We start from the raw sequence: 21,351 nt of genomic DNA on the forward strand, positions 1-21,351 counted from the left end.
TGGCCAAGAAACTCGTCAAAATTAAACATTTTCAGTCGTTCTCTGGACCAAGTAACTAAAAGTAGAGGAAATAATCAACAGATTTTCTTTATTGGCTCACTTTTGAAGATCATGGAATCCATAAATCGACCCCATAAAATTTGACAGCTATATAATAAAATCCAATCAATGCGTTTTTTTTCTCGTCACAGATTTACCGTCATCATGTCGTACGACAGCGGATGGAAAACCATTGCGGCGCTGATGTGATTGAGGCCAATTTGGTCACAAATTGGAAGAAAAGCGGAGCCACAAATATTGATTTACAAAGCACTCAAAGCCACGTCACCACCCAAATCTTCTCGTTTCTTTACGGCCCATTACATTATTATTGTGCAGTAACAAACATCACCGGGAAATTTCATCAAAACCCTTCGATGGTTCGCTGCTCGCAAAAGAAAAGACTCTTTTAGTTTTGTTATTTATATAGCTCAATAATCCCACATTGACTGGGTTGATTGGACAACCAGTGTCCTCTAGAGTTAAGAATCTTAAGGAACTTCACCATTTGATTCGATTGAGATTCTGAAACTGATTCTAAAGCGACTCCATCACTGCATCTTTTAAAAAAAACAGTGTTTTTAAAGATCCAGCGTTAAATACTCAACATATTTCACTAGAAACCAAGGTGAAAAATAACAATCTGGACCCTTTTACAATGAAAATGTCAACAGAGTTTGTTTTCTCACTTTTGTAGAAGCTTCGTCATCACTTTATCCTCAGGTGACGCGTTGCTGCTCGTGTTGTTGCCAAAATATTTTAGTTTGCTTTCAAACGTATTTTATGGCTTTTGTTGGCTCACCTTTTTTTTCCCTACACATCAGCTTTTAATCCAGAGTGTGCAGGTCGGATTATAACAATAACGCTCACTCAGCATTTATGCCTACGTTGGGCGTCTGCACTTTCAATATTCTGTTCATTCAGTTTTTCTTCATCCTTAAAGGGGACATATTATGCAGAATCAACTCTGTAATCATTTAAATTTTTATATTTGGGACTCTGGATACCTGATGTCAAAGTGTGAAAAAAGATGACTCACTCATGTTTTTGTGGTCCTCCTCAGTCTAAGTACAGGAGATAAAACACGCAGTGTTGACCTCCGCGCTCACTGGGACGTCAAAATGTGCTAAATTTCCTGGAAGTGTTGTCTCGTGGAGTTCTGCTTTGTTCGTAGCGGTATCTGAAAACCTGAAGTCCTTGAAAAGTTCTATTCTTGGCTCCACAGTTCAGCACAGAGTTCTACACAAACTTCCAGCCTCAGAGGATTCATGTGTCCAGTGGATACATGTTATATACAGTATGACGGCAATGGGCCTGCTAATTATCACTTTTCCAAACGCTAACTGCTGTTAGCTCCCAGTAGCCTCTGTGGCTGATGTCATTTCCTGTCCTTTTAATTTTCGTTTTACTTACTTTGCTGGTCAACTTGAGAGCGGTCATCTCAGTTTCTTAAATTAGCCTAAAATGGCTAAGCTACACAAGAACTTACTAATTTGTTCCATAATGGCCTTTAAAGCATTTTTAAATTATTATTAATATTTGATATTTATATTTCAGCCTGAAGTAGCTTTAAAAGACCGACTCATTTAAAGTGGAACAAAAATATTAATATATAATTCGGTCGTTTTTGGAAGGTGACATTTTTTGTCTCGAGGAACAAATTTGTAAGTTTTTTAAAAAGGAACTCTTAAGGGTTAGTTATTGTTTGTTTGCGTGTTTGTTTTCGATTATGGGTGTTTCATAATCATTTGAGAGACAATCCTGATGCATCAGAAAGTCTGGATGCATGACAGTGTTGAGTCAGGAAGAGCATCCGTCCATCTTCTACCGCTTAATCCTCCACATGAGGGTCGCTGGTGCCAATCCCAGCAGACATGGGGATAAAAAAAGGCAGGACAGAGAGTGTCCAATTTGCCTGATCTCCAATTCTGCATGTATTTTTGGACTGTGGGAGGAAAACCCGGAGGAAACCCCATGCTCACATGGGGGGAGTACATGCTAACTCCATGCAGAAAGGCTCAGGAAGAGCATCTGGTGTCAAACAAACTGCCAAATCAAATAATTTGCCGACTCCCTAGAGAGGGAGAAACCTAAAGAAACCCAGTGTGACGCCCAGTTTTGTTGCTGTAGTGTTTTTGTAACAGCAGAGGCAGCGAGACGTGTCCGCTACGTGTGTGGGAGACGCATTCTACCATCCACTGACGTCCAATAAAAAGGACTTGAGGCTCGAAGCAGAGGATCGTGGAGTTAAACTTACAGAGCAGCGACTCACTGAGCGTTAACCGTGCACTCTGTGTGTGCGGGGATAAAGGAGGAGGAGGAGGTGGAAGTTGCCGCCGACGACCTCATAAGTCAACGTTGTTCATTTAAACGCAGCAGCAGCAACAGCGCGCAGAGAGAGGGAAAGAATTGGAAAAATCAAAGAGTTCACTTTCCAGAGTCGAGAACACGAGGATGGAGTTGGCGCTGCTCGTTAGCACTAGCGGCCTCCCTGGAGCCTTAGCCTTCAACCTCTCACTCAAAATCCAAACTCCTCACCCACCGACGCTGCGACTCCAGGGCCTGCAGGGCTGTGAGCGCTGAGGCTAACGTGGCTGGATGGTGATAAATCCACCCACTACTCACTAAACCCCACACACACACACACTCTGAGCCGGACGGGCTCATGAAACTCACAAACTTTTCATCTTCCTTCATCGTAAAAAAAAAACATACAACACATTGACAGAAAAGAACCTGATGACCTTGTGTGGAAAACACGGCGGCTGCTGCTGTCATCGAGCTCCTGCGTTCTCACTCCAGGCCATGGTGGGAGAGCGAGTGTGTGTGTGTGTGTGTGTGTGTGTGTGTGTCAGGTTTAAATTCATCATTTACAGTCTTCATGCGCTCAGGTTACATTCATTTTACCTTGAGGTATCGTATTCAATCATTGCATCGAGTTGCAGAGAAATAGTTGGCAGATATGATGATATTGAGTGGCTGTGTTAGACCAGGACTATTTTATTTACTTGTAATTTTGTTTTATATGCTATGGAAATTGATTAATTGGGATAAAGACGCAGAGTAAAAAAGATTATTCTTCTTTCTGATGCTTTTCACACTTGAAACTTCATGACTTGGACCATTTATTTGTCAGAAAATACACATTTTGTGAAGTTTTCTCCATGATTTTGTTTTATATACTATGTCAATTGACTAATTGGGTCAAAAGGGGCAGAGTAATAAATGAGATTATTCTTCTTTCTGCTCCTTTTCATTCAAGATTTGGACAATTTATATGTGAATTCAATAAAATATAATAAAAAAATAAACTAAAGTAATAAAAATCACTCAAGAATATACACATTTTCTGAAGTTTTCTCTATGATTTTGTTTTATCTACTATGTCAATTGACTAATTGGGATTAAAGGGGCAAAAGATAATATGTGATTATTCTTTCTTGGACACTATTTTTGTGTTTATATTCAATATTTTTTTTATCATTTGTGAATGAAATAAGATAAACTAAACTAATAATAAAATTAAAAAAATGATTGGGTTTCCTCTGGGATTTTTCTTTTGCGTTCAATAAACAGCAGATTTGAGTTATTTGTGTTGCATCGTTTAAAGATCAGATTCTGCTTTTAATCGATCACTCTTTTATTGATTGGTATTTTTGGTTGAAAAGCTATTTCATTGTGCTACACTTTGACTGTATGAGTAAATATTGAGTGTTAAATCCAGTCTGAAACCCAGCAGCACGATGGTTGTTAATTAGAACGTATACGATATAGCGTTGGTATTATTATTATTATTATATTTAGTCACAGCCTCTCCCCTTCATATTAACAGTTTCCAGTAGCGACGCGTGATCTTCAGCCTCCGTCACGAACAGGCAGCTGGAGTTTTAGAGCAGAACCCTCGCTCCTATAATGAAAATCGCCGCTTTTATGTCTCTTCTGAGAAATTACCGTTTTGTTTGTTTACGGCTCTCCGGCGAAACGGCGGGGAAGATGCGAGTGAGTGATTTTATTAAAGTTGTTCTTATTATTCATAAGTGTCCACGTAAAGGTAACAGATTCATTAGGAATGATGCATATTCATGCTGGAGACCGATAATGGACTTGTGAGTTATGAGCAGCGATAGCAGTAAACAAGATTATTCAGAGCGCACGTGTCTGCGTGTTACACGTGTGATAATAACTGTATCCTGGGTGAAAAAGGGATTTTAATTCAGCTTTAATGGTTAATAATAGTCTAGTATTGCAGTAGAGAGTAGAGGAGGAAATATATCTACTTTGTAAGACAAGATTACAGTGGAGAAGAAAAAATGACTTTTGCCGTGTTTTTACACCAGCTCGACTCGGTATATTTCCACAGGCATAGCACCTGCTCTGGCGAGGTTCCAAGTGAGCTAACAGGAAGTGACGTCCGACACAAGCCGAACAATGCCCAACTGTAGATAAGTTAAAAAGACTCAACAATCCTAAAAAATGTGCGTTAATCTCCAACATTTACTAGGGAAACGTCAAAAATCGGAATATTTAACAGTTGATTCTGGTGTTTAGCAACAGCACTGCTAGCATCACAAACCCTGCTGCTATATTTCAGTTCAGTGACTGTACTGATTCTAATGATTCAGTTACACTGAAAACAACTGCTTTACAAGTCACTAGTAACTCGTTTGTGTCGCGTTTAAAATGAAGTCACGACAGTTTCATGCGGGATGACTCCGCCCACATTGAGCAGGTACTATTTTTGTAGTGGAAAACAACCTAAACTGTGCCGTGTCGAGGCGAGCTGGGACCATTGTTGAAAAAAGGGTGTTTTTGACGTAACTTTTTTACATAAACATAAAAGAGTAGCCATGTTTGACACTTCGCGAGATGTTTGATTTTTATTGTATGGCTTCTTGTTTTTTTTAAAAAAATGGTCTTTAAATGATTTTAATCTATTTTATTGTATTTGATGTTTAACTTTTTACTTATTATGTGTGTATGTTTTGGCATGTGGCGCCACCTACCGCCATCTTCCAATCATTGCAGTCAGTAGAGTCTCAGCTGCCGAGCGACCACGGGTTGCCAGTTACGCCAAAAAACGAAGCCTAAAAGACCTCGGTATTTTGAATTTGAATGTAGTAACCGTTTTTGGCCACATTCTTACATATGGCACCTTTAACTGTTTCACTGATTCAAAATTTAAAATTATACCCCAAAAGTGTTTGTGTTGATGTATAGTTCACACAAATGTATGATCCAAACAGAATCAAAACATTAAATCAAAATAACAGGTAATTAAAACACAGAACACCTCCATGATTGCTCTGACCTCCCCACATTCAAACCCCTCATTAAAACTCACCTCTTGAGAATCGCTTTTAATTTATGAACAATACCGGACATTTTATCTGTGTTTGTTTTATGACCTTCTTTTTTAATCAGTTGAGCACCCTTTAAAAGAGCCATATAAATCAAATTTACAATAACAGCAGTAATTATTATTATTATTATTATTATTATATAGCTCTCTATAACCAAAGTTAACGGAGGAGGATTTCCACCATCCGTGTGTTTTTGTGCTCATTCTGATTCACGCTCGTATCTCAGTGTTGTGCTGGGAACAATATCCTCCTAAATAACGCTGCCTGTTTCCAATCAGTGCCAATGTTTATCAGTTATATTGGTCACACTCTGCTCCTTCACTGGGAATCATCAACTCATCGCTTTTATCACTCGAAAACGCTTAAATGGGTTTGTTCTCCACGTTTGTGTCCATCTGTCACAGTCAAATCCTCATTTTCTAAAGATGATTTTCCATTTTTCATCCAAGTCAACCCAGATTATAATGAAATTTAACTATTCATCCATTCATTTTAGAGCCAAATAGACCGTTTTTTGTTGTTTGAGCTTCTTAAAATACACATTTAATTAATCTTTTTTTTATCAGTGAATCCATTTTAAATCCGTTTTCCCTTCATCTAGCATTGTAAAATGACTGTGTCTACCTTATATGGGATTATATTCAGGGGTTTTGAAGATTTGCTGATTTAAATTGCGCCTTATGGGAAACAAATACTCATTATTTTCCTAATATTTCAAATGCAAACCGAACAAGTGAACCCAGTTAAGCTGATTTAATTCACGAGAAGAGAATAGATGTTTAAAAAGCTCAAGTCCAAAAGGTGACAGAGCTTAATTCTCATGGTCTGCAAAAGGTGAGGCTGAAGAGAAGAGGAGGAGGACAAAGAGCACAAAAATGCTAATTTGACTGCAGTTAAATCACCACTGAGATAAACCGGCGATGATGTGGGAGGGTCGTGTATATTTGCAGCAGGGAGGTGATCATGAATGAGTCTCTGGTGCTCAGCAAGGTCAGTGGCACGAGAAGTGGGTCAACCATGTGTCTATAATGTACCTGTCAATCACACGCGCAAGGGAGAGGGGGGGGGGGGGGACAAACATTCAATAGTACGTAACCAGAGATTGAACCTGATTACTGAGGTGTGGTAATGAGGTGTGGTTCTCCAGCTGCATCCCAGAGGTGCTGGATGATGAGGTCAAGGTCACTTTCAGATTCAGCTCTGATAGAAAACAGCTTCTGTTTATAAGATATAATGTTTTTTTTCATGTGTTTAGATTCAGCTTAGATGTTAAAGCTGCTATGAGGGGTGTCTGTTTTATGAGATGTTGGTGGAATGTTAACATCATCATCAACTGAACTTTTCTTCGTCTACTGTTCCTGGGATCCACATGCGAGACACTGAAACTCATAAGTAGACGTCATATACACTTCAGGCAGACTGTACAATGTGTGTGCATGCCTCACAAATCAAGAAAACCATCTTTCCTGTTGGTAGAAGTCTGTAGTTTTCCCCGACACACTGGGGAAAAGGTAAATGTCCATTTGTTACACTCTGTTACCATTATGGTGTGTTTTGGTTTGGTACATTACATCATTTTGTTGTGTTTCCATTAGGAATCGTACCAAAATAACCTTCCTCCCAATCATAACTTGGCGTACAAGAGTAATGGTAAGGTCCAGGTGGAGCTAGAACCACAACATTCAGCTGATTGGACGAATGTGTCGCAACTGTACAAGGACTTGGACCCAGTCACACAATTTCGGGAGACCAAGTAAAAAATCTTTTATTTTGAAAGTAAGGCCCTATGATTTCCGTGTTAACGGAATCTAATATTAGTCGCGGAATATCGCGGAAATTGTCATAATGTCACTGAAATGCTGTCATCGTGAGGAGAAGGAACGTTTGTCTGGAGAAATGTTCCGGGGAACGCTCATTCGTGGCACCACCCGTGCATCTCCTCACAAACACTCACCCGGCCAGGGTCTCCCCCAGTGCGTCTTGCTTGTTTATTTACTTTATATACACTTTTTTTTCTAAACCGCGGAACAAGTGCGCTGCGCCTGCATGTAACCGGCGAGCGTCCCCTTGTCCAGGTGCCGATTGAAACTCAAGTCACACCATCAAATACGCGATTATTCCGGTTATATTTGTATTGTCAATAAAGATGTTATATTTAGGAATGCACCGATAATTCGGCGGCCGAACCACGGCGAGTAAACTGTGGAACATCGCCTATTAAATGCTGGAAAGTCTCTGCGCAAGAGTGAAACTTATGAACTCCCCGCGACTTTCACTTCACACCAGAGAACATTCTCTCTCTTTGAACAGTTAACTGAAGACATCGGCTCATCTGATGCATCTGTTATTCCCTTAATTGCAGAGTTGTAGGTGTAATATTGCGTGTAGAGAAATGATCCAGACGGATACGGAGAAGCGCACGGCGCAGGAGAGGGAGAAGAGTACAGCGCAGGTGCGGTGCGCAGAAATCCGTCTGCACCAGATGAGGGGGCACTACCACTTTTTTATTTATGTTAATTATTTTACTTTTAAATGTGACCAGCATTGCATGGCTTGTTTTAAGATTCACTGGCATTTACTTAATTAGGATTTAACTTAAGTGAAAACAATTGAACAATTGAGAAGTTAGTGGATTTCAAGAAGAATTTCAGTGGACATTTTATTCACTGACACAAAAAGCACACATTCTATGGTGGTAAAGTAAGTATAAAAGGTAAAAAAATAGAATAAAAAAAATTTTAGACGGAAAAAATGGAATTCTAAAAAATTAAAACGGAAAAAACGGAATTTGGAAAAAAATAAAACGGAATTTGGAAAAAAATAAAACGGATTTCATAGGGCCCTATATACCCCATAGTAATGTCTGTTTACCCGTTGTTACTGCGTTTCACCGTAATGCATAGAGTGACCACGATTTTGGCTTCTCGCGATCATAAAAACATTAGAATCGAAGAAAAACGATTAATGCGGCGTGCGGCGTGTATGTAAATTCCTATGCTAGAAAAACACCTTGAATGCACCAGTGATACGGCAGCTGCAAGTGACGTGTGTGGATCAATAATGAGGAGAGAACGTGGAAACACGACAGAAAGGCAGCCGTTGAGAAGAAATCTAGGACAACATCTACATCTTTCTGCAGTGCTTTCAAACGCGTGCTCTTCATATTATTGATCCACATGTCACTCGCTAACTGCAGGCACGTAACTGGTGCGTTCAAGGTGTTTTTCTAGCATAGGAATTTACATACACGATCAACAACAAAGGGCTTGTGAAGCTTGTGAACATTTTCATAAATAAAATATATCCACTGGACACAAAAATCCTCTGAGGCTGGAAGTTTGTGTAAAACACTGTGCTCCACTATGCAGCCACTCTTCCTCCCTCGCCTGCACTCTCGTATTTCACAGGGACAAGGGGGAGCTACAGTGGAGCTGGGAAGTACTCTGCCTGGCGGAGTGCCAACATTCACGGTGAAATGCTTGTTATGTCGTCATTCCGAGGGAGGTTTAAACATCACGTGTTTTATCGCCTATACTTACACTAAGTGGAACCACTAAAACATGACCAAGTCTTGTTTTTTCACATTTTGGGGACTGGTATGGCCCCCTGAGTCCCAAATATCAGTACTAAAATGATTAAAAAGTAGATTTCGCACAATATGGGCCCTTTAATAGAAAACACAACACAAAGTGTGAATTAGATACCGTATGTAGTGTGCACAGACCTTTTGTTCCTGTTTTCCTTCGCTGGTCCGGTTCCCCGGTGGTGGCTCGCGCCTCGCGGTTTTCAGAACCTGACGAGGTGTGTGTTGCGTCATCTTCTGTCGATGTGATGACGTGTGACGTTGGACGCACAGACAACGTTGATGGATTTTGACCCAATCAAGTTTTGAAGTTTTTTGGCACATAAAGTACATGTGCCAAAATAATGATATTTTTTTCTCTTTGACCACACCGATCACTTTTTGGAGTATTGGTGTGTCATTAATATATAAACTGTGAAACAAAATATTAGGAAATATTTTTCATTGCTCTTCATGGTTTGAATGGATCACAGGTATTAGGACAGTCCATGTAAATCCTCTAAAAACAAAAGTTCATGAATTCATTTTCTCAACCTGCCTTTGCTTCTTCATGGGAAAGAGGGACTATTATTGTTTTGATATATTTTTGTAGAGCAAACACGATAGACCTGTTGTAGGTTTTAGCCATAACTTTTAATCTACTAACCAGCACTGCCTTATGGCTTCCCTATTACACACACGTACATATATATATATATGTATACATGTATACATATGTATACATGTATATATATATATATATATATACATATCAGGATGTATTATTTATACATATCATGACAATTATGAGCCATGCTTGCCAAGTCCAGCCTGGTCAGTCTAAGAGGCTGGCCATCCAACCAGCTTGCCCAGCTTACCATCCGGGTTTTGCTGGTCTGTCCAGCTTGTCAGCTGGACAGACCAGCTGACTCCAGCCTACCAGCCGGGTTTTGCTGGTCAGGCAGGTTGATACCAGCTTAGCCTGACTGGGTGATCAACCATACCAGCTGGCCAGCGACTGACACACCAGCCTCGCCAGCTTGTCCAGCTTGGTAAACCAACTAACCAGCCTAAGACCAGCTAAAACCAGCTAAAACCATCAACCATCCTAAGCTGGTTTTTTCAGCAGGGCAACCAAAAAAAGGAGGGAAAAACTAACAAAAATGAGGGCTACAGCTAACCAAATACCACTCTTCCGAGGGAACAGCTACTAGCAAAAACAAGGGCTAAAGCTAATCGAATACCACTCTTTTAAGGGAAAAGCTACTAGCTAAAACAAGGGCTAAAGCTAACAAATACCACTTTTTCGAGGGAAATATTACTAGCAAAAACAAGGGCTAAAGCTAACCAAATACCATTCTTTCGAGGGAAAAGCTACTAGCACAAACAAGGGCTAAAGCTAACAAAATACCACTCTTTCGAGGGAAAAGCTACTAGCACAAACAAGGGCTTAGCAAAAATAGCAAACAAAAGTGCAAAATCTGACATGACAATGGACAAGACAAACTGGCAACAGACAAAGGGAGATGACCATAATATATACACATGGTAATGAGGAACAGGTGGAAATCAGGGCGAGGAAGACACAAGGACAGACAGAGCTTAACCGTTCCAATCTGTACCAAACCAAACCGAACTGTACCATGATGGAAACCTTTAGATGTCACTAATTCGTCCACACTGGACCTTTAATGCTCACACCGTCTTCTTCAGTCCTCTGTTTTGTCTTCACCATTGAGATTAATTGCTCTTTCTTCAGGTTACATCTACATGAACTGCACAGCACACGGCTGGTCCGAGGCCTACCCCGACTACGAGAAAGCCTGCGAGTTTGCCGAGGATGAAGAGACAGAACCAGAGGTGAATTATTATTATTATTATTATTAGTAGTAGTATTAATAACCCCTCAGATTATTTGTTTACTCTGTGCATTTCTGTTTTCATAACTCTTATCATTGTTGCGCACAGCATATAAAAACTATAGTCGTGAGAGAGAGATTTTTAATTACTACCTTTGCACCTCAGATTGTGCTTTTTTGAAAAGGGTAAATTATAGATGCTATAAAAAAATAAAGAGATGATTGACAGGTCGCTGCTTCACGCCGACGCCAGCCGTCTTCACTGGAGACGTGAATGTCCCCCAACAAAATGGACTCTCGTCTCTGAGTAGAGATGGAGGAAGTGGAGTGATGTGGCCGCGCTGTTACAGAAAAGTCTGTGGGAGTGAGGATGAGGAGGAGCCATTTTGTTTCTAGTGCAGAGAATATTCTGTGTGTATGTGTTCATTTCTATCTGCAGGGTGTTATCAGGCAACGGGCTGCAGCAAGAAAATGTCGCAGATGCATCATTTAGTTTGATTTAGATGCATTTAAAATCAGGCCTTGTTGCTTTTACGGCACATTTAGCAGAAAAATCACTTAAAAACAATACATTAAGTACAGTGTTTTAGGCAAAAAAGTCAATTTAATATGACAATCAACGTGATCTGGATGTTTAGTAATAATTAGGGTAACACTTTAGATTAGGGGAACACATATTCACCATTAACAAGGTGCTTATTAACATATATAAGTGGCATACTAGCAGAGGCGATTCTAGAGTCTGTAGGGGCCCCAGGCAAAAATTCCCAGGGGGCCCTTCCACCATTATGTAACAAATAATCTGACACCAACGAAAAATGTATGAGTTCAATTTTTTTTTTCAAAACATGGAACATGGAAAAATCTTGTAATTTAAAAACTTTAAATGTAAAGAACCATAAAATACTGTAAATAGCTTTTTAAAAAACTATATAAACAGTACAAAAATACATTACACTGTAAAGAACCCACATTATAAAACAATATAAATATATAGAACAATAAAAAACTGTAAATAACTGAAAAAAAACCACATATAAACTGAGTAAAAAAGATATGCATTTCACTGTAAATAATCCTCTTAATTTTCCAACTTGCAGAACAATATCTTCACACAGGTTAACGTGAGGTGGGGCCCCTTTAGCGAGGTTTACTACTGAGATGTCATTGCAAATCTCCCATTGTTTTTTAAGGGGGACGGGGAGGTGGCTGGTCACTGCACATTTCGGTTAAAACAGCCCTCAGGCTCCGAGTGTCGGGGGCCCCATTTCAACTCGGGCCCCAAGCAGTTGCCTGCCTTGCCTGTTCACAAGCTGCGCCTCTGCATACTAGCCCTTTATTAGTAATCATTAAGCACATATTAACACCTTATTCTACCTCTAGTATGACAAGATTTTTCCTACATAAAGGTGTTAAATGCATGTTTAATATTTACTAATAAAGGGCTAGTATGCGATGTTAGTATAAGTACCTAGTTCAGTGTGACCATAATGGGTAATAATTTCAAATATCTGCCACGTTTTTGCCGATATCTCTTGCATTTTTCCTCCAAACACCATCAAAGTCAGCGCCGCACACACTGGCGTCCTCTCTGAGACGTCTGCCAAGTTTGAAGTTTGTCAAACGAACTTATTGGACAGTGAAGTGATTTACAGTCAGGTGGCAGCAGCTGCAGCTCTTCAATTCATATTTTCTTACTTCTGACAAGAACATGATAAAAGAAGCACATGTTTATGTTGTATTATTATTGTCTCTGCCCCAGTTTCCTCACAGCTGGAGACATGAATGAATGAATGAATGAATGAACGAATGATAACAGCGTTTTTTGTTTGTTCTTCTTTTCCCTTTCTGTGCATTTCAGACAACTTACTTCTCCAACATCAAACAGGTCTACACCGCGGGCTACGCCACGTCCCTCGTCTCCCTCATATCGGCCATCTTTGTCTTCACCGTCTTCAGGTGCGAGTCGAGAAAACAAACTCACGTTGATTTTATTTTGTTTTAAACGTGTGGTTTCTTCTGCTCGACAGGAAGTTCCACTGCACCAGGAACTACATCCACATCAACCTGTTCTTCTCCTTCATCCTGAGAGCCAGCGCCGTCTTCATCAAAGACGGCGTCCTTTTCGCGGACGAAAACCTTGACCATTGTCTCATGTCGACCGTAAGCTTTTTTTCATGATTAAAACAAGATTTCTGATCGTATTCAGCTTCTTAAATGTGAATATTTTCTGGTTTCTTTGCTCCATATAACAAAGAAATCATGAAAAACATCATTACTTCCAGGTCTGATCAACAGTTTTTAACCTTTTCTTACATTTTATGGACCCAAACTAACCCTTACCCTCTCAGGATAATGTAAATTAAATACACAATATGTGATTTCTGCCACTATTGGCTCTCTCATTCAATCACCACAATAAAAAAAGAGCAGTATTTTATAGAATACAGAGAAGCATTTTAAAGTTTATTATGGATGATTTTTAAACCCTAAACGTTAAAATAAAGGACACATTTGTCAAAAAAATGTGTATAATCTGTACTTTTGCTTTTGTTTTATTATAAAGATTAAAGTTTATTTAGTAATATGCTGTCATATCACTGTTGGATGACATATCTTACATAAAAAGGGCATTTAATGTCACAATAAAATGGATTCTACTCTACTTTTCACTCTTTGCAATACTAAATGGAGTTTGAAACACATTTGTATGACTAAGAATAGCACTGAAAACACCAGTAGTAACTCCACTAGGAGGATAGATGTTAAAGTAATCGTGTGTTTAATGGTCTGGCACTGTATTATCAATAAGACCGATAAGATATCCTTAATATTAGAGTTGCTTTTGACTGTTACCTGTGTTTTTTAAGTGTAGCCTATCAACTCTTTTATGTTCCCATCAACAGCTTTTATCGCTTCCTGCTCATATTAATGTGCACGGGAATTTTACGACACGTGTTAGCAGATGTTTGCACAGACGATAATGTAAGCCCTCTAGTGCTGTGAGGGAAAAAAGAGCTCCGTTAAAGGGATAGTTCAGGGTTTTGGTTTTTGAAGTGTGAGACATGGACGCTTGATCTTATCAAAAACATGCAGTGACGCAATAAAAAGGTTTCAGGCACTTAACTAAAGGCTCGCCTCATTAAATAAACACCTGTGTAAGTGTAAGATACCATCTCACCTTTAAACGGTCCTTTTTTGACATTTTGTCACTTTCCTGCACCAAATCCCATAGAGAAAATCACACGTTTTAAGCATTTGCGGACACAGGAGCTCCTGGTCTACTGCTGTCTTTTTGCTAAGTTTATGCCACTTAGGAAACTTTTAAAAAAGTTATTTCAAATCACAGAAGTCACAATATAATGTTTTTGAAATGATTAATAGAGGCAGGCACTCCTGCGTGCTGTGATGTAAAATCACTGATTTTCTCTATGGGGTTTGGCACAGGGGGTGAGCTAAGGCCGTGTTGTCTTTTGAAGGTAAACGTCCGTGTCTCATAGCCTGGGCTAACGATGGGACGTGAAGACAAGCAACAGGAGACTTTTCTGCTTAAATATCAAAGATGGCAAATTAATATCAGGCCATTATCGTCGTGGCCCTCGAGCACAGTCGCTCAGTGAGAGAGGACATTACCGTTCCAACGACTCCTCCTCGTCTTAATGACTCTGGCTGTGTTTGTTTCCCCGCAGACGTCCTGTAAGTCCGCCGTGGCCTTCTTCCAGTTCAGCATCCTCGCCAACTACTTCTGGCTGCTGGTGGAGGGCATGTACCTGCAGACGCTGCTCGCGTTCACCTTCGTCTTCCAGAAGAAATACTTCTGGTGGTACATCCTCATCGGCTGGGGTGGGTTTAACCCTATTCTCCCTCTTTTCACCGTTCCTCTCAGCCCGTGTCTCTTTGTCCTGACTCTGATCATTGTTGTGTGTTTTATTGTCTCCCAGGTCTTCCTACAACGATCATAACGGCGTGGATCCTCACTCGAAACTTCTACGACAACAGGGGGTGAGCGCTCAGGCCTTAGACTGAAGCTAGAGTTTAGAAGAGAGGATAAAGTGCTTTATAGCTCACATAGAGTGGTCCTGTTGCACATATATGTGAGTTATGGAGGTCAACTTACATACATTAACTTGTTTTTATGGTCAAAAACCTCCAAGTTGCTGTAAACAAGCCGATAGAAATCTCTCCTTACTGAAGTTCTCCTCAGCCGCGCTGTTTCAAACTGAAATCTCACCCCCTGGAGACAGAACTGTGTTGTGACTGGTCAGCCAACGGCAGCTTTCCCAACTGTCTTGTGATTGGCCAATACCTGGAAGTGACGTAATTAGCACACCAGCTCTCTAAGAAGTTCATTTCTGAGCTTAATCGTAACTGATCACATGCTAGCCTATTACTACCACCTGTTTCAAGGTACTTTTATTTTTATTGTATTGTGTCTTTAAGTTGTCCATTTATTCCATTCTTTGAATGTGAGACACAAAAACACACACTTAAATGCAGAGATTAACTGATTTAAAATATCCTGAGGCAAACGTTGGTAGATAAAACCTTATTTTTGGTTTCTTAAGCATGATATCAACATGCTGATGTTAAATGAATTTGGAATAATAACGGTGCAGACTGAAACTGTTGGTTTATGTGACCATGGAGGTGGAAAATGTAGACATTTTCTTATTTTTTTAAAGGTGCATTATGTAATAAATCTAAAGCAACTGGCCATAAAATCCTCCTAATATGTCACAGAGACTCAGGAATAATGTTCATATAACAAACTGAACTCACCAACAACAACAGTGCAGCCAAAATATTTGCATTAAAAAAATATTTTGCAGACTGCAAATCATGTTTATGTTTTGAAATCATGTTTTGGCATGTGGCGCCACCTACCGCCGTCTACCAATCATTGCAGTCAGTAGAGTCTCAGCTGCCGAGCAACCACTGGTTGCCAGTTACGTCAGAAAACGAAACCTAAAAGACCTCGGTATTTTGAATTTGAATGTAGTAACTGTTTTTGGCCACATTCTTACATATGGCACGACTGAATCTGATCAAGATTCACAGCCATGAGACAACATTTCAGAATGTGTTTTTTGCTAAATGAATATCATACAATACATTATAAAGAGAGATTAACAGTATTCTGTATTATAATGCTTTGAGTTTTCATTAAATAAAGACTGAAGTGCAATTTACTGTCAAGATGCTTCCTATTATTAAGAGCTTATATAAGTCTCTTTAACACAAATGTAAGCTATAATAACATGCTTTATTGTCATTGTGATGCCAACAATGAAAGTTTCCTTAACCTTAACACACATAAAAATATAGATAGAATAGATGTGAAAGAATGATGTAAAATCATCAACAAAGTGCTGCTTTATGAGATAAACCATTAGTTTTAAAACGGGTTAAAATAAAAGATGCTTTCATTTAACAAATAAACAAATTAAAGAGGCATAAAAACAGTAATGAATTCAAATATGAAACCAATTAACTGATTCGTTTGAAAACACCCTTGGAAAATGGTTTTCATAGTTATTTTTTATTGAAAGAACCTTTTAATAAATACATACTTAATACACGAGTGAGACGGATTCATTAAAAGTGATCGAGTCAGAATATGAGAAATAAAACTGAAATCCTGGATTTTTAGACGTCGAGCTTCTCTGGGCGAACGCTAGCACTTATGAGTTTGATGATTGAAGTGTGTAATATTGTACTTCTGTGACTGCCTCGTTTCTCTCATTAACGTGTGTGTGTGTGTGTGTGTCTGTGTGTCTGTGTGTGTGTGTGTCAGATGCTGGGACGACACAGACAAGCCGTTCATCTGGTGGATCATAAAAGCTCCAATAACGGCGTCGCTGCTGGTGAGCGCACAAACTCTCACTGTGGGAGCCGTTTGAGGGTCTGCGGGAGTCGTAGCTCGGTGCCGTCATGACGACGACCCCCCCCCCCCCCCCACACACACACAAACACAAACACACACACACACACCTCTGGTTTCACAGAAACGGCTAATGAGTGCAATTTGTTATTGGTTTGTTTCATTAAGTGGTTTGATTACGGTCAGAAGTGGCCTCCTGGCTCCGTGGTGTGTTTTTCCTCCTCCCTCTTTTTTTCCCTTTCACACTACAGTCAACAGGATCTGTTTACTTTGCACTCACAGACGATCACTCACTAGAGATGTTTCCGTCAGCCAAAAGGCTGCAATCATTGTGTCAGGGTGGAATCATTATATGACTCACAAATGGCAGGGGCCAAAACGGCACGAATTTGGCACAAAGTAACGTTTTTTCAGGACCTGAACATACCAAAACTCACAACTGTTTGTTACCGCATTAAACCTGGTGAATATTTACCTGTGAAAGTCGTTCGGTGGAAAATTAGAAGTGGGAGGGGCTTATAAAAATCAGCTGTCATCATCGGGTGACTTTTTTGTCAACAAAAATTGGTACACGTCAATCATGTCAGGACGGTTCAAAAAGGGCCAATTTTTGGGCGATTTTGGCCATTTTGCACCAACGGTTTTTGCACTTGAACAACACTTGAAACTTGGCATGGAGGTCAGGTTTGGCGAATATGCGATATTGCCATAGTTCCCAGACTTGTGCGTTGCTCAAAGGCTCTATGGCGCCTCCCTAAGTTGAAAAGGGAGGCAAAAGTCCACCGAATTTCCCCAAACTTGGCGGAAAGAGGTTTTAGACTGAGACGAACAAAAAAGTTGACAGTAACCATGGCCTCAACTCAACGGAAAGTCGGCCGTTTTGAATGTTGGCATCCATTTTGGCGATTTGCACCCTACGTAAATGAGCCAACTCATGCTAATTCATGTTTTGGAGGTTTTTTGTGTAGTTGCTTTGTTTGAGAAATTTAAACATGCATGTAAACAACAGGAGACTTTGTTGATGTCAAGTCTGTTTAAATATTTCTGAATCTGATGACCTTCTGGGATTATGGTGTGAATTAAGAGGGGATCTTGCTATAGAGGTTGGAATATATACACAAATGTGTTTTAATTAGCCTTTTATCACCTGCAATTATGAACTGTTGTACTTTAGTCAGCTTGTGGCTGGTGTGGGTTGGTTGAAGTGCGCCCTCTGCTGGGACAAATCCTAGTTACACAGCATTTGTCTGGCACAACGACTCCAGAAAGACAATTGATCACCGACGTCCACATTAAATATTATTACTACTATTAATGACAATCTTTATTTTTATGATAATCCTTTATTTTTCCCAACAATGGATACACGTACAAAAGTTGCCATGACCCGGAATCGAACCGGGGTTGCTGCGGCCACAACGCAGAGTAATGACCACTATACGATCACGGCGAGCTATCTTTCCTGACGAGAAAACAGCTTGTGTTGACTCAGATTCTCTCTCCAGTTCAAACGTCCAGCCACACACAATACACAGTGTCAATACACTCCCTCCCCTCTCTCTCACAGGGTTAACAGACTCCAGAAAGACATTTGATCACCGACATTCACGTTAAAGTGTTGTTGACATCTTTGTTATGTGTGTTCCACTCAGGTGAACTTCATAATCTTCATAAACGTGATTCGTATTCTGGTCCAGAAGCTGAGGTCTCCTGGTGTCGGGGGCAACGATACCAGTCACTTCAAGTGAGATTCAAAAATAAATATCCTTACACACACGGACTTTATGTGGTCTTCATGACCGTTTTCTGTGTGTGTGTGTGTGTGTGTGTGTGTGTGTGTGTGTGTAGGAGACTGGCCAAATCCACGTTGCTCCTCATCCCTCTGTTTGGGATGCACTACATGTTGTTCGCCTTCCTGCCCGAAACAATGGGTGCAGAAGCTCGACTCTTCATAGAACTCAGTGTGGGATCTTTTCAGGTGAGGCCGTTTCTGTACGACTGCTTTAGATCGTCATTTTACTTTCATCGACGCATGATTTTGTCAGTTCATTGGATGGACTTCTCTGTAGATAGAGAAATCATTGCATTCGTTCCTTTCTGTACATTTGTTCTCCTTAAGCTTAATTCCAGCCTTTATTTTAACGATAATCCTTTGTTTTTCCCCAACAATGAGTACATGTACAAAAGTTGCCGTGACACGGAATCGAACCGGGGTTGCTGCGGCCACAACGCAGAGTAATGACCACTATACGATCACGGCGAGCTATCTTTCCTGATGAGACAACAGCTTATGTTGACTCAGATCCTCTCAGTTCAAACGTCCAGCCACAGTCAATATACTCTCCCTCTGTCTCACGGGGTTAACAGTTATCAAAATAAATCCTAAATCCAGATCTGTGATTGGGAACGTCACTTCATATTGTACAGGATCATTTGATTCTTAATATATATTTTTAATTTTTGAGTTATGCTGCTCAACGACATATACACTGACAGGACCAATAGTCCTCATGGAGACAAATCTGGTCCTAATGAGACAGAACCTCATTTCTGTGGAGGTGGTCAAGTTTAGGGCTCAGAGTTGTGGTTTAGGTTAAGTTTGACATGTTGTCCAAATCAATAGAAGTCAATGCAGAGTCCTGAAAAGAATAGTTTGTGTTCTCAGGTTCTCTGGGTTCCTCTCACATTCCAAAAACACAGATCGTTGTTAAATTCTCACCCAATATCAACAAGGATTGGATTCATCTCCCTTCACAACCCTAAAATAACGTTTAATGGATGAATGAATGAATGAATGAATGTTGTTGAAGAAAGTAAAACAAACAGTACTTATGTCTTTATGTAACCATGTTTTCTGCTCTGAAGGGATTCGGCGTGGCCTTGCTCTACTGTTTCCTGAATGGTGAGGTGAGTAAAATCTGTAGTCCTATATTCATCATGACATGTCTCAACATTTCCTTATGTTACCTAGAGAGTTTGTTTTAAATGTTTCATGTCCCTGCTGTGGATGAACAGTTTTAAAAATTAACCCAGACTCAAACATGCTCGAGAGGTGCCATATGTAAGAATGTGGCCAAAAACGGTTACTACATTCACTTTCAAAATACAGAGGTCTTTTAGGTTTCGTTTTCTGACGTAACTGGCAACCCGTGGTTGCTCAGCAGCTGAGACTCTACTGACTGCAATGATTGGTAGATGGCGGTAGATGGCGCCACATGCCAAAACATGATTTCAAAACATAAACATGATTTGCAGTCTGAAAAATATTTTTTTAATGCAAATATTTTGGCTGTACTGTTGTTGTTGGTGAGTTCAGTTTGTTATATGAACATTATTCCTGAGTCTCTGTGACATATTAGGAGGATTTGATGGCCAGTTGCTTTAGATTTATTACATAATGCACCATTAATTGTCTTATGAACTTATATTAACACTATTATTAAGTGATGTGAGGGGATGATGTGAAGTTCTGAGTGTCACAGCTGCCTTGTTTGGATCATTACATCAAATAATAGAACATGCATTTCATGGGGGAAATGACTAACTCAATGAGAACAGCTTTCGACTGAGTTTATTGGGCTGTATTTGGAAATTATAAAGAAAAAGAAACAAATTTAGATCATTTTTCAGCAGTTGATGATACAACTGTGTGTAAAGATATTTCAAGATACTTTGAGGTTTGCCATAAAGTGGAATTCTGTTCGTTGAAGTACTAAAATAATCTTTTTCCAAAGTTGAAATCCTACGTTAATTAGGGTCTAAGATGTCTCCCAGACCTGGAACAGCCCTTGAGTTATTCCTTTCCCTGTGTTTTTTTACGGTGATGTTGTGTGTGTTTTTAGGTCCAGGCGGAGCTAAAGAAGAGGTTTTGGAAGTGGCAGACAGTGTGGCAGACTCAGAGCTACCTGAGCTACAGCAAACGGCGGCGCACGCTGTTCAACGAGAGCAGCACGGTCACTCAGATCTCCGTCCTGGACAAATCCAGTCCCAAAGACCAGCCTCAGGTCTCGGAGACACAGATTCTCAATCACACGGCGACGGCGGCGCTGCCCAGCAGCGTCTCCACGGTCTGAGGAAAACACTGGACTGGACCTCATCAGCACTGTTGAATGTTTAAAGTACTTCTCATCTTTTTTAAGGTAATGTTTTTGTTTTTATTTAGAATCTCTCATTTACTGAATACAACACATTTAGTACGTGAAATCTGTGAGCTTATCCTCGATATACAAACCTCACATTCTACCGGCTCGGTTTCCCCCCCCTCATCTGATCCTGTAGGGGGCGCTGGAGGGTTTATTATGAAGTGCCTTGCATACATATTCACAGCCTTTACCCTTTAACACTGAGCGTATCACAGAAATCACGTTTGTGCACTTTGCATTACCGTAATAAATTGACGGTTAGAGTGGAGAATTCGGAAAGTTTTTGGTTATTATGGTTATTACGGTAATTTCACTTGTGCTGTCGCAGGAAACCGGCGAATCAGAGAGAAAAGAGTTGGAAGCCTTTTTTTCCATCTTTTGGCCTGTTTTTGGACATTTAAACAAAGACTCAAACAAATTTAAAATCTGGTGTTCATGTACAACTATAGTGGGTTTGTTTTTTTTGTTTTTTAAATAAAACCTTTTGTTTTTCTTATTTTAAATTGTT

The 21,351-nt window shown here is 40.0% G+C and overlaps 1 protein-coding gene across 1 annotated transcript in view; it reads left to right on the top strand.

Annotated features, from left to right (window-relative positions):
• ghrhrb (growth hormone releasing hormone receptor b) overlaps window positions 1-20,774 on the top strand; it is a gene marked incomplete at both ends in the record, with an annotated part of 49,753 nt that extends 28,979 nt beyond the window's left edge. Inside the window, 10 exons of the mRNA XM_083888280.1 lie at window positions 10,721-10,821; window positions 12,682-12,779; window positions 12,851-12,983; window positions 14,510-14,663; window positions 14,762-14,822; window positions 16,615-16,684; window positions 18,354-18,445; window positions 18,550-18,679; window positions 19,567-19,608; window positions 20,544-20,774. Coding sequence (XP_083744406.1) covers window positions 10,721-10,821; window positions 12,682-12,779; window positions 12,851-12,983; window positions 14,510-14,663; window positions 14,762-14,822; window positions 16,615-16,684; window positions 18,354-18,445; window positions 18,550-18,679; window positions 19,567-19,608; window positions 20,544-20,774 — 1,112 coding nt within the window. The remainder of the gene's footprint in view (window positions 1-10,720; window positions 10,822-12,681; window positions 12,780-12,850; window positions 12,984-14,509; window positions 14,664-14,761; window positions 14,823-16,614; window positions 16,685-18,353; window positions 18,446-18,549; window positions 18,680-19,566; window positions 19,609-20,543) is intronic.
• Between the last annotated feature and the right edge of the window lie 577 nt (window positions 20,775-21,351).

Source organism: Microchirus variegatus, assembly GCF_963457635.1.
Source record: "Microchirus variegatus genome assembly, chromosome: 4".
NCBI classification, from domain to species: domain Eukaryota; kingdom Metazoa; phylum Chordata; class Actinopteri; order Pleuronectiformes; family Soleidae; genus Microchirus; species Microchirus variegatus.